Genomic DNA, 27020 nt, shown 5'->3' with positions numbered 1-27020 from the left:
GGGTGTGCCCGGCCCACCAATGGCAGGCACCAGGGACCCATCTGCACGACGAGGCTCAGCCCCGAGAGCCGATTTTGTCAGGCCCTGAATGCAAACACTGCCCCCCACCACAGGTCAGAGATGGAGACTGGACACCGTTAGAACCGTGCTGTGCAGACACACTTCCTGGGTGCATCCCACGCGTGGCTGGACGTCAGCAGGGAGGGGAAGCAGGGGGCAGATGAGCGGGCCAGTGGGGAACTGGGGACGCCAGTACCTGACCGAGCAGAAACCACCCAGGATCCGGGGGCCGTGGGGCCTGCAGTGGAGCCGTGGCTCCTGGGATGGTCCTCCTGGGTCCCTTCCTGGCCCCAGCCCAGGGCAGTGGCTGTCGCCAGCACTCACCTCTGCAGCTCCTTCAGGGAGACCGTGACCCGCAGGCTGTGGCCCAGGATGTAGAGAGCAGCCAGGATGTCCGCCCACTGCACCATCTCCCCCAGAGGCCCGCCCTTCAGCACCCGCGGGCTGAAGACGTTCCCGGACTCCTCGGTCAGGAAGCCAATGTGGACGAGAATCTGGGTCAGCGGGACGCAAGAGTTCAGTGGAAGGGCAGCAGACCTCTGCCCTCCCCCCGCCCCCACTTCACCAGCTGGGGGACCAGTGCAGCAGACACTGTCCCCAGGTTGGGCACTTTGGGAGGCCAAGGTCACCACGCCAGGTATTGGGGATGTCAGGAGTTATGTTCCAGACAGACATATGTAAAGACAGACAAGAGACAGTTCAGGCAATGAGAGGGACTCAGACAAATAAACAGGGGAGACGGAGTCATGGAATTCTCCAGTATATGCATGGATGGACAGACAGGTGGATGGACAGACGGGTGGATGGACGGATGAACGGACGGGACCACAATCTCCCCCAGACTTTTATTCCAAAACTTCCAGGCAGAAGCCATGACTTTTCTGCCTGATCGGAACAAGTTGTCTGCAGAACTCAGGGCGCTCCTCGGGCCCTGTGCTGCCCAGCTCCACAGACGGCGAAGGGCCTCTCCTGCACCCATCCTGGCCCGGCCATCCCTGCCTCCCTCGCTACGGATCCTGTGCAAGGAAGCCCGCTGCACTTCTCGGAGGGCCTGCCCTGTGCCTGCCCCGAGGCTGCGGGCCCTGAGTGCCACCTGAGCCCTGGGAGGATGGCAGACCTGCTTCTGGTCCCTCCAGACGTCCCCCAGCTTCTGTGCCAGGCGCTGGGCAGCCGTCGCCCACTGGGCCGTGAGCCGCTTGGTCCTCTTCTTCATGAAGATCAGGGACTCCTTCCCACTGCCCATCAGCTCCAGGAGGTGCGACAGGTTGCTCCGGAACACTGCCTAGAGGTGGGTCCCGACCTCAGCTCTCCCAGCCCCGACCTGCAGCCAGCCCCGCCCCCACCACACTGGGGACAGGGACTGTCACCTCTCGTGAGGCTAGGGTCTGCTCCGGCTTCTCTTGTCCTTTCCAAGGGGCCCACCAGCCCCCAAAGCCGAGGAGCTGGCTCTCACCCCCCACACGGACCCCCAGCCAGGCTGGCATGTCCCGGCCCAGCTCCCAGCTGGGACCCTGCCTAGGGGGCCGCTGCCAGGAGGCCGTGAGGGCAGTGGCCAGAGTCGGGGCAGGGCTGCCCTTCACCAGGTGCATTAAAGCCCTTAACTTTAAGCCTAAGACTCGTCATTGTTAGATGCGAGCGCAGAAGGACGGCCAGGAGATTTAGGTACAAGGAAAGTGTCTGCACCCAGAAGGCCCTCAGCAAATGACAGCTATTATCACTCTTATCCCCGCCCCTTAAGGGGGCACCTGCAGGGACCCTGCCTGTCCCTGAAAATAGCTTCACTGAGCAGCACCCCAGGGCTAGGAGGGACACTGTCTGACTGACCTCCCATCAGTCCACCTCCTGACACAGCCCGATTCCACCCGGGCAGGGCTGAGGTCTCTCCCACTGCCCCGAGACTGTCCAGCCTGGGGGACATCCCCCACCTCCAGGCCTACCTGGACTCTGGGAAGGGGCTTGGGGGCCGTCTGAGCCGCCGTCTGGTTCCTCCAGGGCAGCGGGGGACAGAACCACTCGACCTCACTGAGGTAGATGAGGAAGGAGCACTCGGTGCCGTCCACCCCGAAGAAGGCGTAGCAGGGGTCAGAGGTCCAGCGGGCACGCATCCACTGTGGAGGGGGCCAAGTCTGAGCAGGTGGCATCAAGAGCCCCCGCCCCTGCAGGCTCTCCTTGCGTGCACACCCCCAGGGACCCCAAGTCTCCCAGGACGGGGCCCATGAAGTGTGTCCTTCCCTAGAGACACAGCAAGGAAGGGCAGAGACCTGGCCATCTGTCCTGGCCACCAAAGTCCCCAGAGGAGGCAGGGCCAGGACCCCCATCCCCTAGGCCTCAGCAGAGGAAGGCCCTGGGGGAGCAGGTGGGTCAGGATACGCAGGGGCCAAGTCCTGGGGGAAAGCCAGGAGGGGCAGCAGCGCAGGCCAGACCTGTCCTTCATGCCTCAGGCCCTTGTCACAGGGCAAGTGGCCTGGGCAAGGTCCAGGGAAGGAAGCCCCCAGTGGTCCTCCAGGAAGGGGTTTGCAACACCACGCCCACCCCTCCAAAGCAGCGAGGAGGCTTTACAGCTGTGACCGTGACCGGCTCCCCGAAGGGACAGGGACACAGCCAGAGGTGGCCCTGAGGGGGCGGGAGGGACGCTAGGCCAGTCGTGGGCTGGCCAGGAGGGTGGGGACAGAGCGGCCAGTCCCACTCCTTCTCCCAGCTGTTAGGCATTAGGCTGCCCATGGCCCACATTTAGTAGCTCTTTTACCAGGAGAAAGTGCTGGAGCCCCTCGGGGGACATCCTGGGGAGCCTGGGTTGGTGGCCATGCCGAGTCCAGCAGAGACACCGTTTCCCTGGGGTCAGCTTCAGCCAGCTGTGCCTGGGCCGGAGCCGCAGGCTGGGCAGAGAGGCCCTAGCTGGTGAACAGCCCCGCCAGGTCAGACTGCCAGGGCTAGGCTGGGACAGCCCCGGGGCCACCCTCCAGCCGCGCTCCCACCCCCCTCAGCGCCAGGGCTCACCTCCACCTTTCCAGAGCAGTCAGGGAACTTGGGGTCACTGGGCGCCTCGCACTGGTCCCGCCGACCTTCAGACACTGTAAGGAGAGGTCAGCATGCTGAGGACAGGGGTCCAGGGAGGAGCCAGGGTTGGGGGGACAGGATGGTCTTCGATGGGACAGGGCAGCGGTGGCCCACCTCCACCACCTGCCTGAGTTTTCTCGCCTGAAAGGCCAGGAGCTCAGCGGCCTGACGGGGTCCCCAGGAGCTGCCCTCCTCCACCCCCAGCCTGCTGGAAGAGGTGGCCGGAGCCCACGAGGAGCCCGGAGCAGCAAGGCTTCAAGCGCCCACAGCGCGGCCTGCCCTTTCCGAGGAGGGCAGGGATAGGCCTGCAGCCCCTGTAGGGGGGAGTGGAGGGGCCTGGGACCCTCCCCAGATGCCCCCTCTCTGGGAGCTGTCGAGCCCAGGGGCCGGACTCCAGGGACCTCCTCTGTCCCGGCGCCCTGTGGCGGGGGTGGGGTGGGGTGGGCCTGGGTCACCTTGCTGAGAGCCCGGCAGGACCCAGGAGGCAGGTGAGCTCAGGGGAGGGGTCAGGCCTCCCGAGCACCCCACGCGCAGCCCCGGTGCGTGGTGAACACCCGACACCCACCCTTGCTGTGCAGGAGCAGGCTGTGGCGCAGGATCTGGTCCACCTTCACCGCGATGTCCGACACGTTCTGGGCGATGGCCTGGATCCGCTCCATGAGGCCGGCTCCAGAGGGCAGCCTGGGCAGGAGAGGCGGGGTGAGCCGCAGGACCGTCCTGGACGGCCTCCCAGGGCCTGGGCCACTCAGCTAAGGCAGGAGCATCGGCCCTCGGGGCGCCCAAGCCCTGCCTCAGCCCGGACCCAGGGCGGTGAGAGCCGAGGCCACGTGGATGGGGAGGCCAGGTGGATGGGAGGCCAGGTGGATGGGGAGGCCACGTGGATGGGGAGGCCAGGTGGATGGGGCCGCGGCCACCCAGCGGCCACCCAGGCAATGGGAACAGCGCCATCACAGGAAAGCCACGTCCACAGGTGGCCGAGGGCGCTGCAGGTGTCCCAGAGGCCTGCCTGGGCCTGAGCACAGAGGAGCCCCTGCCAAGAGCCCGAGCAGGGGCACCCAACGCGCCCCAGGTGACACAGGCCCAGCCAGCTGCCCGGCTCTGTCCCCTCCCTTGGCACGGCACCAAGATCAATTCCACCCACGGCAGCCCAGGGCCTCCCGGCTGCTCGACTCCAGTGACCATCCCAGAGCGGACCCTGGCATCCTAAAGGGTTGAGTGCCCCCTGCCACGCCCTCCGCCGCACCCCAATGCCGAGTTCACCTCCTTGTCTTGCGGGCCGCTCGGCTGCAGCTCCGGGACATCCTGTGCTGTTTTGTCTGTTGCGGACCCTTCCTGAGAGGAGCCCACGGGCCTTGTCTTCTCGTCCGAGGACAGCCCTGGGGCTGTTCCCTTTCCACACACCAGGTCTCTGTCACCCTCTGGCTCTGCGATGTCACCCCCTCCTGTTTAGGTTCTGTTTGTCCCTAGCCAAGGTCCGGGGCCTTCCTGGCCATGTCTAGTGGGAACCGCAGGGAGGGTTTTTCCCACCTGGTCTCTGATTGGGTCTACACAGCCTGTCTCCCCCTCTCTTCTGAGCAGGGGGACCTGTCAGAGAAGGCACAGCAGTGACCCTCGGTGGCCAACTGCCCTCCTGCGTCATCTTCCCCCTCACTTCTACCATCTGTGGCCCATCTACCAAGGACAACTAGTGAGGGGGCTGGCGGGGACAGAGGCAGAGGAAGGGACAATGGGTGGATGACAGGAAGGGAAGGAGCCCCCCAGACACACACGTGTGCATGCGCGGACACACACACACACGCACGCACACTCCAGCCCGCCCCTCACAGTTCACTTTGGCACCCCAATGCCAGCTTCAGCAACAAACAAAAATCTTAAATGGCAAGTGGCCGCTTTGGGGCTGGGGGTGTAGCTCAGAGCGCTGCTTAGCACGGGTGGGGCCCCGGGTTCCATCCTCAGCACCGAACAAAAATGAATAATTAAAGTGAAGTGAAATTGGCACTGCTTTGGTCGGTTTCCTGTGGCTGCTGTGGCCAAGTGGGGCTTGGAACAACCCGGCACAAGACAGCTCTGAGGCCGGACGCCGGAAGGCAAAGTGCTGGCTGCTTCCGGGGCCGCGGGAGCCGCTTCTGCCTCTCTCAGCTCCCTGTGGCCCCTGGTTTGGGCTACGTCACCCCGTCTCTGTCCACATTTCCTCTTCTTCCAATCCAGCAATTGAACTAGGACCCGCCCTGATCCAGTAGGTCCTTATCTTCATTTATGACATCGGCACAGACCCTATTTGCAAATAAAGTCAATTTGTCGTATCAGGGCATCAGCAAATCCTGTTGGAGAACTGAGAGCCATCTAGAAGATTACCAATGAAAATGAGAGGAGACGAGAGACAGGTGTTTCCCAGGTGCAAAATGTCCAGAGGCAGGAGCAAGAGGAACTCTTTCTCACTGATCTCCAAATCCTCAATGTTTGCTATTGGGAAGAGAACAGCCAGCTGGTCCTCAGTTTATAATACACAGAGAGATGGGATGAAGTTCAACCTCTTGGGAGCTGTGTGACCCGAAGCCAGTCACTTAGCCTCTCTGTGCTCAGCACTTTTGTTCTCACAAGGCCATTGTGAGAACTGAATGAGGAAACTGGTGTAAAGCACACAGAACAGCAGCATCAGTGTGAAGTCCACAGGCATGTCAGTGATGTGACTGTCACTACTGTGACTGAAGTGTGGCAAGGGGATTTGGGTTAGAGAGGGGTGGCTCACACTTTTTACATTATCACCTTCCCAAGGAGTTGTTTCAGACATTTTTTCCTTCTCCTCACCAGTAACATTGGCCACGTGAGTTTGTACTGCAGCCCCGCAGAGCCCACAGTCCACTGGGCTGCCCAGGACTGCTGGGCCCCTGTAGAGCCAATGTTCACCCTTTGGGGATGCTACCCTCCTGCCAAGGACGCACAGTCACTAGAGCAGGAACACACTGACTGGTGTCCATGGGGTTCTCAAATGAACTCCAAATAGTCTGTGGGACTCTGTCCACACTGACCCAGGGGACAGGAAGGTGTTCCTCCGAGCAGAATCAACATGAAGGGAGGGGGCCTCGGTGCAGGAGACTGGGAAGCTGTACAGCTTCAGGTCAGGCTTGCTGACCAAGAGGGGCTCCTGCCAGGCCATCTGGCACGTGGATCAGACCACCCACCTCTCCCCCACCTTCCTGAAGCCCCTCTCCCTGGGGCTCCTCACCCCCGGCAGGAGTCAAGCTCTTCGGGAGCTACAGGACGTGGCTGGGTGGCTGCCGAGCCCTAGAGGGGGCCCTGAGACCTCCAGGCAGGACTCGGCTTCGTGACAGTGAGCAGCTTGGCTCCGCCCAGTGTGGACCACGTGCCCAGGGTCCACCACTGTTGGCTGGTGAGCGTCCCCCCAGTTCACGCTCACCTGGAACTTCAGAATGGGACCCCGTTGGGAAATAGGGTTTCTGCAGATGCCATCAGGTCAGGCGAGGTCCTCAGCTCAGTGCCCACAGTCCTTAAAAGAAGCCCACGTGAGGACACAGGAGGCCAGGCCACCACACAGCCAGAGACTGCAGGCCACCCGTGACCACCCGCGGCCACACAGGGCGAGGCAGGACCCTCCCTCGAGCCGCGGAGGAACAGCTTGAATTCAGACGGCCAGACCCAGAGCCGGGAGAGGAGATGCTTGTGTTTTCAACGGCCGCCTCGGGGGTCACTTTTGAGGGCAACCTTGGGCCACGAACACAGTCGCCATCTGCAGAACGGGGCCAAAGCAGTTTTCAAGCTGCCACAAAGGGAGCCCGGGCCTCCCGGTCGCCGCAGCTGAGCGCAGGGTCTTCTCCCCACCTGCGCCCTCTGCTAATGTCCAGCTCGTCTGCTGCTCTTATGGGGGACAAAGAAATCAAAGGATGCCCTTGATTTTCAGGCCCCGGTCAGCGACGCTCTGCATCATCGGGAGATTGATTGGAAAGAGCAGGGGCCAGGAGAAAGGGCATGGGACTGAATATCAGGAGTGCAGCATACAGGAGGTGCTCAATAAGTGCTTGATACACTCCTGCTCCCCATTTGCAGCAGTCACCCCATTCCCAAGAGGAAATACCAAAGACCCAACCACAGAGCACAGCACTTAACTCTTGGGGAGATTCATCAGATTTCCTACAATAAGCGTTGTTTGCATAAAACATATCGCTAACACAGGCTTTAAATAATACAGGCGGCCTCTGTCTGGTTTAGCGAGTCCAGCTGGCTCGGAACGGAAGGACTTGTGTCCCTATCATTGTAATGGACTTAGCATCTGCAAAGCACTTTTTTTTTTTGGTACCAGGGATTGAACCCCCCAGGGGTGCTTGACCACTGAGCCACATCCCCAGCTTTCTAATTCTTTTATTAAGCTGCTTAGGACCTCTCTAAGGTGCTGAGGCTGGCCTTGAACTTGAGGTCCTCCTGCCTCAGCCTCCAGAACTGTTGGAATGATAGGCGTGTCCACCGCCTGTATTCTATTTTCAAATAATAAACAATCAGGCTCCTTGCCCTGAGAGACCTTTCTACACACAATAAAAGGAGAGGTCTCAGGGCCTCAAAGCACAGTGGATCTCGGAGCTGGGGAGCCTCGATGGGAGGGAGGACAGGGGCTGCCTGGGAGACAGTGCAGCGTGACGCTGGTGGCCCCAGCAAACGTGCCCACCAGGGACAGCAGCCCCCAGGGGCACCAGGCTGATCACTCCAGCATGGCCCGGGCACAGCTTTTGATGCCCATGAAAATGTTTGAAATTCCTTATAAAAATCAGGGAGGGGGAACCTTGTAGATCGAAGGAGATGTTTCCATGTATAACGTGGATATCTTGGCTTTAAACCCACACAGTCCAGAAATACAGTTTTTGCTGCGGGTTGAATTGCAACCCCTTTAGGATTCACAGGCTGCAATCCTGACCCCAGGACCTCAGAATGAGACTTGACTTGGAAGCAGGATGGTGGAGGTGTGATCTGAGGTCCTCCTGGAGTCGGTTGGCCCTGGTCAGTACGCCTGGGTCCTCGTGGGAGGGACCCTCACGGGGAGGGACCCGGGGAAGAAGGGCTTCTGCTGCCTCGGGCAGAGGAGAAAGCAGGTGCCAGAGACGGGCAGGAGCTGAGGCCTCACCACGCAGACGGAGCTCGGCCTGCCGCCCCCGACCTGACCCTGACTCCAGACCCCAAGGCAACGAGTTTCTGCCACCTAAGTCCCTGGCTCTGCAGCGCCGATTGACAGCAGCCCCAGGAGACTCACAGGGTTCCCCGTCTTATGGATGGGGGAAGACCCTGAAGCCACACTGCAGCGGGTGGACAGGGCTCTCCCTGCGAGGACAAGAGAAAGCGTCCCGGCCAAGACGATGCCGATACAACACCAAACCCTCCCGCGGGTCGTCACCTTCAGTGCTGGCAACAGCCTCAGGAACCCCCTAATGTCCCCAAGGACCCCGAGGTGGGGCAAGGTGGCACCAGTGGCTCGGGGAGAATCGGGTTCTCATCAGACGGCCGGGTCCCCAGCTGCCCAGCCAGCCCAGTGCTGAGATGGGCCCTGTGGCTGCAGCCGGTGGAGGGGATCCTCCTGGGGAGGCCCGGGGTAGGCCTCCCTTAAGGCCTGGACTCCGCACTCATCTACAAGCAGGAACGAGGGGCCTCCGGTCCTGGTCCTCAGGAAGGGAGACAGTCGGAGCCCAGAGGAACATGAGGAAGTCCCTTCCAATCCCCCACACGGCGGCAGGAGGGGCAGGACGTGGACTTGAGGACAGACAGGCAGGGAAACACCATCTCACGCAGGACGGGTGGACACTCAAGTGGGCGTGGGGACCAGACATCAGCACCAGGACCTGGACAGAGCACCCAGCTGGGCTAGCAACCCCCCCCCCTCAGGTGGGACCATCCTCATGACAGGTGACGAAGGCTGACACTGCTCTGGCAGAAGGTGTCTCCTTGGCAACAACCACCCTGTCCTGTTTCCAGGGCACAAACCTAAAATCTGTCTGCTCAGGCTGAAGGACTTGGGGACAGCACCCTCAGCCTTACCCCCACTGTCGAACGCACCCCAGTCTTCCTCCACCTGGCGCAGATGTCCCTCGGTTGAGCCTGCAGTCCTACTATGTGTGGAGTGTTTTCATTTCTCTCCCTTTGTCTTCTGCTGTGAGTGTTGGGAGGAAGGTCCTCCTCCCCGCTGAGCCTGGACGGTGGGCTTCTGGCACAGCCGCGTGAGCAGAGCCCAGGCCAGGCCAGTGGGGAGGGGCCACCACCCAGGGCCCTGCTTGCTAGTTAGGGCCCCGCCCAGCCCCTGGGAGACGCTGCTCAGAACCACGGGCCCAGCTCTCAGCACCAGTGGGCAGCCCGGGAGTCGCAGGCCCGGCTCAGGCCCCGTGACCAGGTCTCCTCTCTGAACTGCAGCCCTGGACTGGCTCCTCCTCACTGGGCTGCTGGTGAGGACTGGGCAGAGCCCAGGGAGGTGGCTGAGCCGTGGCCAGCTATCGTCATCGCTGGTTGGTATTTTTGTTACTTCAGCCGGCTCCGTGGCAAAGTCCACTGGAATCCAGAACGCGCCCCCAGGGGGGCCCACAGCTGCCCCGTGTGTGGCACAGGCTGGGGGAGACCCGAGGCCACCTCTCTCCCAGTGAAGGAGCCTGACCTGGCCAGAGCCGGGTGGGGACGCAGAAGTGGGGACAGCGGCTGCTCCCAAGGCTAACAGGAGCCCTCCCGGGAGGTCCACCTGCCCTGCCAGGAGGGGCCTCCCCTCTGAGTCCTCCAAGTCCTCACAGTGCCCTCTCATGGCACCTGTCCCCAGGAACCTGCCCAGGACCCTGGGGCCCAGGATGGACCTCTGAGCCAGGCCAGCCAACCCCCACTTCACAGCTCGGCACTGACAGCGGCCCAGAGCTGACACTGGGGCTTTCCCAAGGCCACACAGCGCGCAGGAGCCAGCAGGGACTCGGACGCGGGTGCCCTGGGTGAGCCCTGCCTCTTTCGGGGCACCTGAGCGTGGGACCAGGGAGCGTGTGTTTTCCGCACACCCACGAAGCACCAGGCATCAGGAAGTAAAAGGGGGCCAAGCCAGGCCTCGGGTCACTGCCCCCCAATCCTGAGGTGACCCTGGTGCAGCTGGCTGCTAGGAACTGCCCAGGCACCAGACAGGGCAGCCTCCTGTGGGCCCCAGAGGCTCCACTCCTCCGCCTCCTCAGGCCACCAGCTCTGGTCCCCAACTCCCTCTGCCCAGCCCCACGAGTCCCCTTCACCGGTCTCTGTGCCCCTCCACCCGGACGCCACTTAGCACCAGGAGCTCTGTGGTCACCACGGGCAACGGCGCCGTCACTGCTCAGGACTCTGGGCCACCGTCCAGTCGCCCTCCTCCTGCCGCTCCTGCACAGCTCGAGGTGGCCCAGGAGGCCAAGAGCGGGGGCCTGGGCCCAGGGCCTGGATACCCTGCCCTCAGTGTCCACCTTGGCCATGGCCTTGGTCAAGGCTTGGCAGCTCCCCAGGTTCCTCTCCTGACCACTGGACAAAGCTCACTGGGACCTGTCTCCCTCGCCCGGGGCCTGCGGAACCTTCCCCCGGTCCTCCCTGCCGAGGGCCACGGCTGCCCTGTGAACCCCTCTCCCCACGGCCTCCCCGTGGGCTGGCCGCACCCCAGGCCTGCAGCACCATGGGCTCCCGATGCCCCTCGACAGCCAGGGGCACATCCAGGACCCGGACCAGCACCGGGGCTGAGAGAAACGAGACCTCTTGAAACTGAGTCCGTCCCATGCTGTCCAGACAGGGGAAGGTCCCTGTCCCCACGGGGGACACACAGACCTCCAGGGAGGCTGGTCGCTCCGGCCAGGCAGCCCTGTCCACTCCGTCTACCCACATGGCTGCCACACACAGAGGGTCAGGAATTGGCGTTTTTAATTAACTGTGGGTTTTTTTTTTTCCAATTTGGAAAGAGAACTGGACGGCCCCCGCCCGCCGCCTCTTCTGCAGGTCATTTGTACTGGACTCCACGCGCGGTGCCAGCCCACCTCGTGACAACCCGCTCGTGTCTGTCGTCACAGTTAAGTCCCAGCTTTCCCCCGACCACAGGCATGTCCACTGCCACTCAGGCTCTTTGACACCCGGCCCAGGCACAGTGACCATGATGTCCACGACGCCATCTCCAGAGCTCAGATCCTCCCCAGGGTGAAGCCGGGCCTCTGCACTCCTCTGCTGCCCAGCGGCCCCTGGGCCCCCCTGGGGCGGAGCTGCTCAACTGGGCTTGGCAACAACGCATTGCAGCCCGCCCTCCCTCCCTGGGCACAGGACGGGAAACCGAGGCCCATCTGGCCAGGAGCACCCCTCCCTTCCATCTCCCCTTGGCCGGCCCTCCCTCCTGCAGCTGGGAAAACAGAAGGGACAGGCCTGTCCTCACACAGCGCATGTTCCAGGGGGGACAGACAACACACAAGTGAACACGAAGACAGCAAGCGAGACGGTGACGGGGAGATGAAGGGCACATTTTAAATAGGACCTGGTCGGGAAGGCCTTACGGGACGCTTAAGAACGGGAAGAAGGAGACCCGGGAAAGAGCATTCCACACCGAGGGGCCAGCACAAAGGTCCTGTGGCCAGCAGGAGACCATCATGCCCCAGGCAGAGCCAGAGAGACATGAGGCCAGGCGTGAGCCACTCCCTCCTCTGGCCACTGCCCCTGCAGCTTCTCCTGTCACTCAGGTAAGAGCTGGGGTCCTTCTGGTGGACGTGACCTTCTAAAACGATCTCGCTGGCTGCTGAGGTGGGAGCAGCTGGGAGGGGAGGGAGGGGGCACTCTGGGCTAGTCTGACGGACTGGATGCAGGTGTTCAGGAGGGGGTCAGGGATGAGTGCAAGGCTGGGGGTCTGAGCTCCCTGGGTCCCCTCACCCTCCCGAGTCCCTGCCTGGACGCTGCACATGGTGGACATTCAACAATCACAGATGACCTTGGGCGCAGCCAGCCTCCGAGCTCAGCGGGCTTTGCGCTGCGCGGAAGCCCTTTGGAAAAATTCAGAGACCGTTACTTGGGGCTTTAGAAACACAATATGATGCTGTTGCAGCAAACCCTAACCTGATCACGTCTTCCCTCCCCAGGACAGGCCAGCCACGGGGCAGGGGCAGCCCAGAGGCTCCCGGAGGGCAGAGGAGGACAGCGAAGTTCTTCATGAGCCACGGTAATTCCCAGGCAGAGGGTCCGGGTGCGGGTGAGAGCTGGCGGAATCAGGGGGATGCTTCTGCAGAATCCCACCTGGGGTTGACCTGGGGAGGGCGTGTCTGTGCACCGGGAGAGGGACAGAGGGACAGCAGCCTCCCGCAGGCCCTGACACACCCGTCCCCAGTCCTGAAGCCGCAGTGTCCCTGGATTCACAGCTCTGCCTGCGGGTTGATGGGCCCCCCTGGGCATGATGGATGGCGGCTCTTCCCCAGGACGGAGTAGGAGGTGGCACGCGCTCCCCCAGCCTGGAGGCACCCTCCCTCCCTGGAGGAGACGAAGGGCAGCGCAGGGGACGGGGGACAGGCCGGGCCTGGAAGGAACCAGAGGGACAGCGGATGTGCCGGACGTGGGCCCTCCAGCCCCAGAGCAGGACCCTCAGCTCGGATGCCCACAGGATGCCCAGCAGGGGCCAACCGGGGCAGACACCTGTGGCCAGGGGCCGTGGCACAGGGGGCGGGAGAGTGGAGAGATGAGGGGCCCAGGGCTGGGCAGGGAGAAGGGCGGAGCCGCCGGGCAGGGTGGGCAGCCAGGACGACCCTGACACTCTGCCCATCTCCCATCACTCCCACTGGCCCCTCTGCTCCCCTCTGGCACCTGGCCGATCCATGTTTCACACAGCAGTAATGTGATATCATTTTAAAATAAATCCAGCAGCTCCCCACAGCTCTTGGGGCCGTGCCTCACAGCACACCCTGACTCTGCGTCCCCACCAAGCTCTGCCACCTTGGCCTTCCCCGTGCTTCTTCCCCCAACAGGCCACGCGTGCTCCCACCCCAGGGCCTTTGCACTTCATGCTCTCTCCTCCCTCCCACTAGAGATCAGCTCGACTGTCACCAACTAACCTGTTTGAGCAGCCGCTTTCCCACCCAACCGTCCTCCCGCGCTTTCGAGCACAGATCAGCAGCTGAAACGATCTCATTTATTTCTCTCCTTGGTGAGTGCCCACCTGCCCCCGAGGAGTGGGGACAGGGCTCTGCAGGGCCCGTCACGCGTGAGGGGCCTTGCCCGGCTGTCGCCCCACTCCTCGCTCCTCTGCTCTGTAGACAGCAGTTCTGGGAGGTGAAACAGCCTCCCCGGGACCCGGCACCCAGCTGTGCGGCCCAAGAGGCCCAGCTTGCTGCGGGTGAAGTCAGAGAGGACACTGCGCGGGCCCTACACTCTCCCCCGCTCCCAGGAAGGCAGGGTCAGTGCTGCATCCCTGAACCCCAAAACCCCAACGGGGGCTGGCTTCTGTCTGTGAACTAGCCAGCGTGGAAAAGCCTAGAAGGGAGAAATCCAACCACGCTGACCACACAGCACGCGAGAGGCCACCAGGCACCCTGGGCAGAGGGTGGTGCAGAGCCAGGCGGCCCCTCGAGGCTGTGCACTGAGGCTGGGTTCCTGGCCCTCTCTGTGCCTTCCATCAGGTGGGTGCGCGATTGACGCGGTGGTAGGGGTGACAGGCACGAGGGAGGTAGGTGCTCTCGCAGTAACTGTCACCTGTGACAAGGCCTGGTGTCGGGCAGGGTGTCCAGGGTACTGCTCAGTCGGCCAGGCTAGCCTAGGGTCAGCCCTGGGCCAGCAGCCCAGCACAGGCAGACCAAGTGGCCACAGTCCCACCGAGGTGCCCTGTGTCCAGCCTGCCAGCCGGTCCCTCCAGCACACCCTCCCCGCAGGCCGGCCAGGGCCACACAGCCCTTCTCTCTGCCCGAAGCCACACCTGAGGACGCTGGGCCCTGGCCGTGATGGCCTGGCGTCCACCCAGACGCGCCCCGTGCACTCCACGCCCCGGGGCTCCCAGGTGGCGGAGCAGCACACGTCCCTGGGCTCTGGCTCCTGGCCAAGGGAAGACGTAGGTGAGTGAGGCCCGGAGTCCTAGTCAGCAACGGCCCGAAGCCACCGGCCCTCACACAGGACCTGCTCGGACAGAGTCGAAACCGCCCCTCGGACAACAGGAGAAACGGGGAGATCCCGCGAGGACCCGGCGGCCTGAGGGGACCCGGGGAGCCTGAGGAGACCCTGCGAGCCTGAGGGGACCCGGTGAGCCTGAGGGGACCCGGCAGGCCTGAGGCCCTCAGGCCCAGCCCCACACTCCCTGTGACATGCCGTGTGGGTACAACTGGCCCAAAGAGTTCTGTGCGTTCACACGCCGGGTGTGTGTGTGGCCGGGTGTGTGTGTGTGGCTGCATGTGTGTGTGGCTGCGTGTGCGTGTGGCCGGGTGTGTGTGTGGCCGGGTGTGTGTGTGGCCGGGTGTGGCCGGCCGAGTGGACAGGAAGAGCTCAGCGCCTGTCTCCAGGAGGAGTGAGGCCCCTCCTGTCTCACTTATTTAAGGGGCGGCAGACATGACTCCGATGATGCTCCCCTCGGGTCCCGGGAGCCGTGACCTCCTCAGGTCGTGGAGGGGCTTGGTTTTTCTTTTTTCATTCTTTGTTTTCCCCAGATTAACAAAAAGCGGGTGACCAGCAGGCCCGGCCAGCTCTGAGAGTGGCCTGAGGCTGGGCCTCCACCCAGCACGGCCGGCACCGTGCCCCCGCGGCCCTCACCTGTGGGCAGCCGCGTGGGGGTCGCCGGCCTCCGGGTGCAGCCCGCTGCTGTTCTCCAGCCTGGCCAGCGTGTCCATGCGCTTCACCATCAGCTCCAGCAGGTCGCTCATCTTGCGGAGGACGCCACGGGACTCAGGGCCACCCAGCACTGTGGGCAGAGGAGGGCACTGTCAGGGCAGCCGGGCAGCACGGAGGCCACCGGTGTCACCTGGTGTCTGAGATGGGGCAGCTCAGACCCGGGCCCCCTCCCACCTTCCTTGGCCACCGCAGGGGAGGGTCAGAGAGCAAGCCCGCCCCATCTGCCCCCCTCCTCGGCCTCCAGTAAGGCCCCTCACTGCATTGCCTGGGGAGGAAACCCCAGGACCCTGCTCCCACCAGCTGTGTGACCCTGGGAACTGTCTACGCCCTCTCTGGGCCTCGGTTTTGTCGACTATAAAATGGAGCTTTGGCTGTAATCTCCAAGGTGCCCTGCAATCCCCAGGGCTGTGAGAGGCCAGGGAAGGTTTCAGGTGGGACAGGAGCCTATGTCTCCTAACACCTGGTCCAGACAGGACCTCCCGGTTTCTAGAAGAGTGGGCCACGGTCCACTGGCACCTGACCAGCCAGGCTGTTGGAATCCAGGTCCCCGGGCCCAAGCCTAGGCTTGCTGACTTGACGTTCTAGGGCCCTGGAGTCTGCACCTCCGTCCCCGTGCGTCCCCCAGGGGATTCTGATGGAGAGGGAGCCTGTGTTCTGGGGTCCCGGGACTGCTGTTCACCTGCCCCCACTTCTGCCCAGCCTCTGAGCCCTGACCCATGCCGTCCCCACCCGCCTCCCCAGGACCCTCTGCAGAAAATCACATGAACTTGTCCTGGATGTCACGCTGTCTTTGGATTCCCAGAGACGGATCGGCAAGGGCAGCTGCCCGCCCCGCCCGCCCTCAGGGGGGACCTTGCAGAGAATGAAGTGGCAGCCCCTGCCCACAGCCCACACGGTGCCGGCTCCGCCCCACCCCGGGGTCCTGAGCCAGGTCCCAGGGGACAGGAGCCCTCCCCACCAGGCTGCCCGGCCAGGGGTAGGGCACGTCCTGACTTGGGTTCCCTAAAGCAGGTCCTGAGACGGGGCGAGGGGTGGGGAGCAATGAGGAGAGACCACAGCCCAGCCCTGCAGGCACACGGAGGCCGCGGCCGGGAGGGGTCCTGGCCTTCCTTCCTGGGTGCAGAGCCACGCCCGTCACCCGCTGGGGGACGAGGGGCATTCTACCCCAGTCACTGGGTGAGGGCTGCTCCAGGGACAGTCACGTTCTGCCCTCTCCGCCTGCCGCCGAGTGGCCAAGGGAAGTGCCCAGGCAGTAACACAGGTGCTGGCCGCTGGCAGCGCTGCCCACGCACACTGAGTCACCAGGGCCAGGGAGGGAGGCAGCGCGGCAGTGTCCCCTTCTCAGGAAAGACAGAGCCGGACACCCCAGAGGCTCTCAGCTGGCTCTGGCCTGCCTCTGCCACCAAAGCTGCAAGGCGAAGTCACCGTACCACCCTTGGCCTCCATGTCCCCCACTCAAAGCAAGAACACCAGGCCCTGCCTGCAGCCCACCCCTCGGGGCAGAGGACAGTGCTCAGCACACTGCCCCCTTCCCCTGGCTGCCACATCCAGCCACTGCCAGCCTCCCACAGGGACAGAAGACACCTCCCCTGGCAGCTGAGCCACCTGGGTCTGAAGGGAGGCCGCAGAGCCCGGGCAGATGGCTCAGGAGCTGGCCGGGAAACACCAGCCAGGCCCCAGCCCCAGAGCAGGAGGAGCAGCAGCCGCTCCTTAAAGAGACAGGGCCCCTGGCTCCGAGGGAGGGAGCGAGGGGCCAGAGGAAGAGGAGGAGAAATGAAGTCCCCCAAAGTCCCCCAGGACCCAGGGTGGAGCCGGACGTTGCAGGAAATGGGCACATGGAGGAAGGAAGGGAAAACACGGCCCCACCCAGCCCCAGAGAGGAAGCAGCCCAAGGCCTCTCACCCTCCCCTCTCGGAAAACGGAGCAGGTTTTTAAAGAATGGATTGGAAATTTTCACAACAGCCTTCAATAAAGCAAACTTGGGGTCTCCCCACCACTCTGCCCCTCCCGAGCCATCCACTCACTCAGCGGATCCATCAGTTAATCGATCACACGAGACAGTCACAGCTTCCCCTGCTCAGCCTCACAGAGGTTCGCTCTCGGGGACCCCCTGCCCGGGCCTCCGCCAACATCAGCACCCAGTACCTTCAGCACAGAGGGAAGGAACGGGCAGGTGACCATCATTTGAGCTCAACACACACGAAGACCTGGACACTGCCAGCAGAGCTCAGGGCCAGCTGCACTGAGGCCAGCTGAGGGGCATCGAGGAGCTGTGCGGGGGGGCCTGCCTGGCCTCCCCTGTCCCCTGCTGGGACCTCACCACCCCACGCCCCACCAAGCTCCCAGCCCCATTTCTCAGGGCTGAGGGGCCAGTAACTGCATGATCCGTCTTAGAGCTGTGGGGACCCAAGAACTGGCAGCAGAGCAGAGGTGGGGGTGGCAGCGTGGTGGCCTGGGACAGGCCTGAGTGGGAGTCAGAAAGCCTGCCCCCAGACCTGCTCCGCACCGACTAGGTGGGGACAGGTCACTGTCCTCCTCCTGGCCTCAGTTTCCCCTCATGTAAAATGAGGGGGATGGAGCCACTGAGCTCTGAGGTTCTAGCACCCCAACTTCCCCTAACTGACTCTAGACACCAGGGTAACGGGAAAGGAAAGAATTGTCCCATGGAAGCTGGCAGCAGAGTCCTCCCAAGGAGAGTTCTGTGTTGTTTTGCTAAACCCTGGGGTGGGCCAAAGCAAGTCATGTGCCCAGAGCAGACAGAGAGCTAAATGACTCTGCATATTCAAGCAGACTGAGGCTTCCTGGCATGGCTGGGGACGGGGAGAAAGAGGCGGCACAGGGGCCGGCAGAGCCAAGAAGGATGGGGATCCCCTATGGGGGCCACAGCAGGGGTGGGGGCTCTTCCTGGCGGAGATGCAGAGGGAGTTGGAATCTACTTGCTGTGCTGCACAGAGGTCTGAAGCCCCCACTGGTGACGCCTGCACCCCCCATGCAGGTGGCTAGACTCAGACCCTCGGGCAAGGGTCTCAAGGGAAGTGGGGTGTTCCTCCTACTGGGTTGGTGCAGGGGAGACAGAAGAGGCAGGAGGAAAGATGTTGAGATGGATAATTTAGCAGAAGCAAGAACTGAGAGAGCGAGATGACCAGGGAAATGTAGGCCACCCCTCCCCCCAAGAATCCTTGGCGATATCTGGGGTTGTGGACTGCCCTTCTATGAGGATGCAGCCAGTTCTTTAAAAATGCCAACGAAGGCGTGAGCCCCAAAGGCTTGCAGATAACCCCTGCCAGGCTTCACCAGGGCCCCGATTAAGGAGATCAGCCGTCTTGGACAGTTCTTTAAGGGCCCTCTTCTTTCTGGACCAAGACAGCAAATCCCTCCCCAGCAGAGGGCTCGGGGGCAGCCTCCCATGTTCTCACATGCTGAGGGGCTCACGAAGTCCCTGAGACCCGGGGACAGCCCCCGAGCCTCCTGAGGCGCTCTGAGACACGTTCGCAAGCCTGCTTTCTGCCCAGGACCCGCTCAAAGTCACACCCAGGAGATGGGTACCCAGGAGGGAAGCAGGCGGGCCCTGCCTGAGTGACACCTCCCTGGCATGCCACCTCTGGACCCCGACTGTCAGCAGAGCAGGCTGACGTCCCCCAGGGTCACTTCCCCACTCCTGGCTTGGGCTGAATTGAAATGTATTTACTGTGAGGCCCCAGAGATCCATCTCAGCGCTCACCGGCCCCCCCTCCGTATTTCCATATAAATAAGGAAAGCTGGACGCTGGGAGAGACAACTGGATCCTCACATTTACAGACAGCGGTATTTTTATTACCCGCCAAGGCCTGGCCTCCTCCCCGGACGCTCAATATCCCCCTCCTCCCGTCTTGTCCCCACCCCTACCCTTCACTGAGGGTTCCCTGGACCTGAACAAGCCCCCAGCTCACCAGAGAGCCCGGCCTTCCTGGCCCTGGGGAGGGGGGGGGCTGTGACTGTTTGCACAGCTGGAGAAAGGAGCACATTGGCTGGCGCACAGGGCCATGCCAGAACCAGCTGGGGGCACGGAGCTCCTGGCCAGGCAACAGCGGAGACAAGGCCAGGCCCTGGGAGGCCGGATGAGGCTCTTCCTCAGCCCACTGGGCCCTGGTTCCCACCCATGCAGCTTCTGAGAGAAGGGCCCCAGAGCTGCCCAGAGCTGGAAGCCTGCGAGGTTCAGCTCCTGCCCGGGGCCTGGGTGGTGTGGCAGGGCAAGCCACGGACTGCCTCGGGCAGACACAGCTGAGCGCTACTTCTTCAAGACCAAACAGGGCAGGAGGGAGCCCACAGCTCCCCTCAGATGCAACTAAGGCTTCCCTAGAAGGACGCAGGGAGGAGGGAGAGGGGCGCAGGGAGGAGGGAGAGGGGCGCAGGGAGGAGGGAGAGGGGCACGGGGAGGAGGGAGAGGGGCGCGGGGAGGAGGGAGAGGGACACAGGGAGGAGGGAGAGGGGCCCCGGGAGGAGGGAGAGGGGCGCAGGGAGGAGGGAGAGGGGCCCCGGGAGGAGGGAGAGGGGCCCCGGGAGGAGGGAGAGGGGCGCAGGGAGGAGGGAGAGGGGCCCCGGGAGGAGGGAGAGGGGCGCAGGGAGGAGGGAGAGGGGCACAGGGAGGAGGGAGGGGGCGCAGGGAGGCAGAGTTGCCGAAATCAGCCCCCCGCCATACTAAGGCCCAAGCCAGACCCCCCCACCCCGCAGCAAGAGGGAATGAAGTTAGACCTCTCCAGTGACGATCCCCTTCAGCCCTTCTTGCCTGAATCTCTTAAGATTTTGAGTGTGCAGCATGCAGAGTGAGATATCCGTCAGGTTTTTATTCCCAAATGAGCCACCTCACCCTGAAGTGAACTGGCCTAGAGGGGAAGGCGCAGCCTCTGCAGGGACCACCTTGCTGGCCACAGCCAAGTGTTGGGCTCCCCCCTGCCACGGAGAAAGCCCTCCTCCTGCCCCTGCCCTGTGCTGCCGCTGCGGGGACCCCGCCTCCCTCGCTGGCCAGGCTGTTCTCCCCACTGTGCTCAGACTGTTGTGCTGATCGGTGACGAACTCATTTATTTCCCTAAACAGCAGGGCCCTGCTGGGCTTCCTTCTGATTCTGGGGCTCCTTGAACCCCACAGGATGGGCATTGCCCAACACCCCGACCTTGGCCCAGCGCTGGGCTCCTTCCCAGCCCCCTCCCTTGCTCCCCCACAACGGCTCGGTGTGGGCAGGCTGGCATCTGCTGGGGTTTCCACGGGGCTGCTGGGCACAGGGCGGGGTGTCACTGGGGCTTCTCTTCAGGACTCATATTTTCAACTCACAGGGGACACGGCTTTCCAGGCCTGTGTCCGTGTGTCCCTCCAATCAGATTGGCTGGATGCAAGGACATCAGAGAAACTGGGGGGCAGGCAGTGGGAATGGGGACACAAACTGAATCAGGGTCCTTTCTCCTTGGCTCTGGGAGGCCCCCTCCATTCCTCCCCCTCCCAGTTCCGTATTCCAGACACTCAAGCCCCGGCCCGAGGAAAGTGGGAACTGTGGACAGGCTCTGAGCAGCACCATTCCCAAGGCCCAACAGGGACCAGCGCCCAGGCCCGGCCATGGTCAGAAGGATGTTATGGTGTGGACGTGAGGGGTCCCCCAGAGCTCACGTGAGACAATGCAAGAAGGCAGAGGTGACACGACTGGGTGGTGACTGGTGACCCAGTCAGTAGACTAATCCCCTGACAGGACTTCCTGAGGGGTCAGGAAGGCGGGCGAGGTGCGGCTGGGGAGGTGGGCATGAGGGGCGTGGTTTGGGGTGTAGACTCCTGTCTGGGGAGTGGAGTCTCTCTCTGCTGCCTGGTCATCATGGGAGACGCCTCCCTCACCACACTCCTCTGCCACGATGTCCGGCCTCACCTCCAGCCCCGGGGAACGGAGCCTGCTGTCTATGGACTGAGACCCTGAAAACCACAAGCCCCCAATAAACTTTTCCTCCAGCGTTTTTCTGGCCAGGTCTTTTGGTCACTGGGGCCATCACACATGGAGGCTGCAGAGTTCTGAGAACCAGGGAGGGTGACCACACAGGGAGGGCGAGGGTCCCGGGCAGTGCTGACAGAGAGGCGGCCACGGCACTGCCCTGCCCGTGACATGCCACCCAGGTGAACCCCCTCTGTACCTCTAGAAGTCAAGGTCATGGCCAGCCTTGGCAAAGTGGTGACAGAGGTGGCACGAGGCTTTCTCCCCTCTACAGAATAAAACCTGGGGCTTGAGCCAGACCCCCCCCTGCTCCCCACCAGCCCCTGTGCTCTGGGCCCCTGGGTCCACCCTGCCATGGGGCAAGGACCATGGGGGTGGAATCGCTTTGGCTCCCAAGCCCCTGAGGGAGAGGGCAGAAGAACCAGCCCCAAACCCCTCCCCCCAGCCCCTTGTATCCTCCTGTCAGACTCCAGACCTTTCTGGAAGCTCAGGTCCCTGATGCCCTGTGTAGCAGGCCACCCAGACAGGAGCACCCGCCCAGGGGCAGCATCCAGGGAGCCTGCGCTGCTCTCCCCACACCCACACCCCCCCAAGCCCACCTTCCAGACACCTTCCCTGTGGCCCACCCGCTCTCCAACCCCAACCAGGCGTCTCCGTGTGCAGACCCAGCACCCCATCCCCCTCCCCAAAACGTCCTTTTCTGCAGCTCCCGCGTCTCAGACTTAACACATCCCCCCATGTGTGGAGCCACCCCGCCCGCCAGGTGCTGCTCGGGACCCTCACGAGGTACTTACCGCGGGAGAACATGGAGGCTCCCCAGAGTCAGAGCAGGATCAATGAGCTCACACTGGAGCCTGAATGACTAATGGGTGTGACATTCCTTCTGGGAGCTTTTGCAAGTTTAAAGAAGCACGAGTTAAACCGAAGGGATGAATCCAGTGACGAGTCACAGATGGCACCACAAGTGCCACTCAGAGCGCCCACTCCACATGACAGCCAGCGCGCCGAACGACACCCGTCACTGGGACAGGGAAGCCAGCCAGCTGAGCACCGTGGGTCTGAGAAGGGGACTCCACAGAGAGCCCTCCCCAGAGGGGCAGGGGAATCTCACACAGCCAGCTGGTCCCTGCAACCCGCTGACCTCGGGCTGCCCCCGCCCATGTCCCTCCTCTCTGCCCTGATCTAAAGAACCCCTGTGTCAGACGGGGTAGGACTCTGCTGCTGTCCACCACCACCTCCCAGTGAGTAGGGGGAAGGGGAAGGACCCAGCTTTAGGATGAGGACTTCAGGATGAGGACTCCCAATCTGTCACACTCAGGCCACGTGACAACCAACCACACCAGGTAATTTCCATGTGTGACCCCATTCGGCCCAACCTTCCAAAAAGTTCATTGTGACTTTTCTTCTGTGTTGGCAACTTAAGTGACTTGCGGGTGGCACACAGCTAGGAGGCAATGAATAGAGATGCAAACCTGGGCCTGGCTGGTCCCTAAAGTCCGTGCTCTGAACCTCTACTTGTGCCTTGCAAGCATCGTGTGGGCAAGGAGCAGTGAGGGACTGGGAAAGGTCTATGTCCCCAGAGTTCAGAGGAGACACGTGAGCTCATGATCGGGCCTATCCCCCGCCTGTGTCCACAGCCTGGGCCCAAGGCACAGAGGACACGTGTCTCAGAGGCAAGTGTCATAGCCAGACCCCCAACACTCCAACCAAAGAAGCCACACAGGAGACCCTGCCCTTCGAATCCATGGGCACAGGCAGGACCAAAGTCAAAGTCTTGTGCCAGATCGCACGGCCCAAGCAGGCCCTCTCCCCTACACCCCTGCAAGCAGCCAGCAAGCCTGAGTCAGGGCTCCAGAAAGCCCCCTGTGGTGCTGGGCCAAAGGGACCTGCCCTTCTACTCACAAACACCTGCACTTATCCTTGACTCCCCTGACCCCAAGATACCTTCGGTGCGGATGGTGAAGGGCGAGTCCCCCAGGCGTCGCGCTGAGAACTGGCCTCCCAGAGACGTCATCAGGAAGCAGACAGTGAAGAAGCCGATGCCCAGGACAAAAAGCCTGTGGGGAGGACAGAGCAGGTCAGCAGGGCAGGCCAGCGAAAGTGCCCCCAGCCTCCACCGAGGAAGGCACAGAAACGCCAAGGTAATGCACAAGGAGGGAAGCCAGGGACAGAGGGAAGTGGGGGGGCAGTGGGGCTGAGCCCGAGCCCAGAAGACAAAGAGAGTGGGCTACAAGAAGCTGGCCACAGCCCCCTGGCAAATCAGAGGGGGAAGGAGGCACATGGAGATAGAAACCTGGGCAGGGCCTGGCCTAAGACAGACCCTGTTCATTAACAGCATTAGACTGCCAAAGTGTGACTCCCAGACCGGCTGCCGCAGCAACGTCACCTGAGAACTTTCAGAAACGCACGCCGTGGGGCCCCAAGCCCCCCACCCTGGCGGGAGACAGGTGATCTCGTCTCACATGCTCTCCCAGTGATCCTGATGCATGCTAAAGTTTGAGATCTACTGGAACAGATGGAGCAGCAAGGCATGACATCAGCCTGAGGACAAGTACTTGGTCCAGCTCAGACCCACCTGGATTCCATCAATCACCTGGGCCACCCTCAGCCCTGGTGTACACAGGCCTGGCCACTACTATCAGTCACGAGCTCACTGTAACCCTTCCCCACCTGTGTCCTCAGAAGTGGTGCCTGCACCCATCACTGCTTCTGGTGAGATCCCAAGGCAGGGCCACATGGCCCTCTGCTGTGCCCAGGCCTCTCCCACACACTGGCTCTCAGCCTGCACCATTGACTGGCCAGGGCATGCTCACACCTAGACATGGACGTCACACAGATATGTGTACTGTCACCCCAGTGGGAGGGCTGGCTCAAGGAGACACCATCCATCCCTTCAACCCATCGTTATTGATTATCCACCAGGTGTCAGGCACTGGGGTGATCCAGGAGGATAGTGGGGAACCAGGCACAGAACCCACCCCGGCACAGCATTGGGGGCAGGCAGGTGTGGACAATGTCCAGGGACCTTGAGTCTATCAGAGGGCTTGAGGAACTGTCAGATCTGAGAGGGGACGTCCCTTTACCTGGCCAGAGGGAGGAAACCCATCCAGTGTGGAGCCAGGCTGACCAAGGAGAGCCCTACGTGTCAAGCAGAGACCTCCAGCTGCCCAGCCTCCACTTCCTATCCCCAGACCTGGTGCTTGTTTGTATCTTTATGCAAGACTTGCTTTATGCATTTTAATCTTCATTATTTGAAACTGGCAGAGCAGTATTTAATTAAAATTTGGTCCATTAAAGAAAACACATAATTGCAGAAGAAAATAAAATGCATAACAACATTCCCAGCCCACATTTAAAGAAAGCTGTTAGAGATTAAGTCAGAGAGAGGGGGCAGGAACCGCACAGAGAGGACCCGGGATCTTTCCCCAGGAGAACTCTCTGGCAGAGCATCTCTGATGGGAGGAGGGAGGAAGCAGTTCAGTGGGCAAGACAGCACAAGGGACACTTCCCTTCATCTCAGAGGGAAACCTCAGTGAGTTCCCCTAGGCCTGAGGGTGGGGCTCAGACTCTGCTGTGCCCCAGATGAAATCAGATGGGTCTCAGGGCAAGAGCACAGGAAGAGGTTGTCATAGACCCAGGGAGATCCCTGGGGAAATCAGCCCTTTGCCCTCCCAGCCTGAGGACAAGGAAGAGCTTCCCTCAGCCCTGGTTCCCCCCCCCCCGCCCATCCTCCACCCTCTCCCTAGCCACGGAGTTGTATTTAGGGCTGGAGACCTGGGGGTGCCTGCCAGGGTCCAAAAACATCCATGAGGAACATGTCTACACCTTTGACCAGACCCTGAAGCCCCACAGACTTCACCTGCACCACACTCTGCCAGTCCCCAAGCCTTGGGTTCAGGTCCCCCAAAGCACTGGGGTCTATTTATAGTAAATTCAAGTTAAAGTGGCTTCATCCATCCACATATGCACTCAGACAACACTGCAGAGCACCTGGGGAAGAGAGCCCCGGCAGAACCCATGGGAACAGCATTCCCAGGCCGTCCTCGGGGATGAATAAATTGGAGTGATGTAATCAGAGCCCTGCCCTGATCCCGAGGGGACTTGAAGACTCCGTTGGTGGCTGTGGGTCTCTGGCAGCCTAGAGAGACCCATGCAACCGCACCCCACCCCTGCTTTCAGATAAGAGCCCCAAAGGCTGTGGTGCAGGATGCACCCTGAAGTGGGCCAGGGGCAAGCACTGTCCGTGGTGCTGGAACCCGGGCAGCCTCCAAGCGCCCCAGGAAATGTCCAGCAGAAACTGGACTTCCCATGGCCTGCAGGGAGGGGACCACAGGGGGTGAGAGAGCAGGAGGGAACCTGAGAACCCTCTCAGAGTCCCGGGCAAGCCAAGGACTTGAGGGTTTTCTGGAGGACCAAGGCCTTTCTAGAGAGAACGGCTTCCTGCCCTGCTTACCATGAGCACCTTAGGCTAGGGATCCCTGACTCCCCCCAAATAACCGCTTAAAACCCCACTCTCAGACCAGACTCCAAAGTCCCCGGCATCCTCCCTGACCAGCCTGATGGTTGCTGCCCCCAGGCTTCCTTCTCAGCCCTCAAAACCGGCCTGACACCCGGGAGGCGGGAACCCAGGAGGGCCATCTTCTCCCCACCCCCAGCCCCTTCCGGGCCAGGGAGGGAGATGGGCAACGACTGGGGTGGGGGAGGAGCCAGGGCTCCGTCGGAGGCCTGGAGTGGAGGGGATCAAGCCTCTTCCCTCCCTGCAGCCCAAACCCTGGGCGCCTCTGACCGCCAGCGCCTGCTCTCAAGGTCTCTGTCCTGCGCCCGCACCCCACCTGTGGCCTGTCCTGCCCCGCGCTGGCACCCGAACTCCCTCCGCGTCTTCTGCAGCCCAGCTATGGAACAGAAGGACACTCCAGCCCTGCTGGGCGCCTAGCGCCCAGCGCCTCTTCCCCAGCCCGCGCAGCGGCTCCACTCCGACGGCCCTGGGAGGGAGAGAGCTACCCTGGCCCTGGCGGGCTCCGGGGGGCCCAGGAGTGGGAGTAGCAGAGCCGGGTGAGTCCCGCACAGCCTCAGCCCCCTGGACCAGGCCACCCAAGGTGTGTGTGGCCAGAGTGTCGTCTTCGCCTCTGTCCGCCCTCCACAATCGGGCTGCACCTGCCCCGCCTGTTGACCCGTAGTTGAGGGTGAATGCCCAGCGGAGGAGTGTCCGTGGTCCAATCTCTGGAACCCTCGGGTCAGAGACTGGCCCGAGCCCTGTCAGAGGGGGTGGGCCGTGAAGGCGGGAGGAGGGGATGGATTAGGCAGAAGGGGTGGGCGGGCCGACCTAGGGACCACGGCTGGACCGGAGAGGGAGTCGCCCTGCCACCGCGCACTAACTTCGCTACCAGATGGGACTCGCCGCAGGTGGGGAAAGGCCCCAAGGGGCAGGGAAGGGGCGTGCTGGCTGGGGCCACTGCCCGGGCCCTGGGCCACAACCTCGATGCTTTCTGACCCCATTCTCACCTCCACACCTCAAATCCCTCCCAACCTAGTCCAACTTGGGACAGGTGCAGAATTACATTACCCTCCCTACTCGCACCCCGAGCCCCAACTCCATCTGTTCCCGCAGCCCCAGTGGCCATCACCGAGGGTCCAAACGCGAACCTCCTTTGCCACTGGAACTTGCATCCTCGCAGGGACCGACCTCGCCTACCGCCACCATGCGCCCCCTCGGGGAAAAGACCCCCCGCCACGCCAACCAGGGGAGAACTTTACCGGAAGGGTCTCAGAGTGACCAGGCATCTTCTGACCATTATCTTCCCATCTGGGTTGACTGTGATCATTGTTCAAACTTGTCAGGGCGAGAAGCCGCGGGAGAGGCCAGACGCACAGTCCTAGGCGCGGCTCTTCCCGCGTCGGGGCCACCAACTCGCTGAGGGCCGAAGCCCTTTCCGAGCGTGGAGGGGGCGCGGGGCACGGTGGCCTCACTGCTCCGGCCACCGCCCGTGGGGTGGCGCGGCCTCTGCGCGCAGAGAAGGAGCAGCGCGGCAGCCGGAGGGCGGCAAGGGCGCCCGGCCCGGCGGTCTCTGCGTCTCCTCCTCCCCGCTTCACATTTTGGGGACCGGGAGGCGGCGCGCCCCCAGACCGCCGGCCGCGCGTCTGCCTG

At 62.5% G+C, this 27020-nt stretch overlaps 1 protein-coding gene and 1 long non-coding RNA gene across 2 annotated transcripts; one reads left to right on the top strand and one right to left on the bottom strand.

Moving 5' to 3' along the window:
* Positions 1–369: 369 nt before the first annotated feature.
* LOC139701385 (alpha-1,6-mannosylglycoprotein 6-beta-N-acetylglucosaminyltransferase B-like) lies at positions 370–27020 on the bottom strand. The gene is made up of 8 exons (XM_071602942.1): positions 26630–27020; positions 22820–22932; positions 14851–14998; positions 3683–3798; positions 3058–3131; positions 1998–2168; positions 1178–1342; positions 370–554 (listed from the first exon to the last, which is right to left on the bottom strand). Exons 1-8 carry the CDS (start codon positions 26695–26697, stop codon positions 381–383), a joined length of 1029 nt encoding a protein of 342 aa, XP_071459043.1. The 5' UTR covers positions 26698–27020; the 3' UTR covers positions 370–380.
* LOC114082863 (uncharacterized) lies at positions 11597–13315 on the top strand. Its single transcript, XR_003581049.3, has 3 exons — positions 11597–11813; positions 12207–12286; positions 13143–13315. It is a non-coding gene; the product is annotated as an uncharacterized lncRNA (long non-coding RNA).

Source organism: Marmota flaviventris, chromosome 17, assembly GCF_047511675.1.
Source record: "Marmota flaviventris isolate mMarFla1 chromosome 17, mMarFla1.hap1, whole genome shotgun sequence".
Classification (NCBI taxonomy): domain Eukaryota; kingdom Metazoa; phylum Chordata; class Mammalia; order Rodentia; family Sciuridae; genus Marmota; species Marmota flaviventris.
This window is presented reverse-complemented; position numbering and strand designations above follow the sequence as displayed.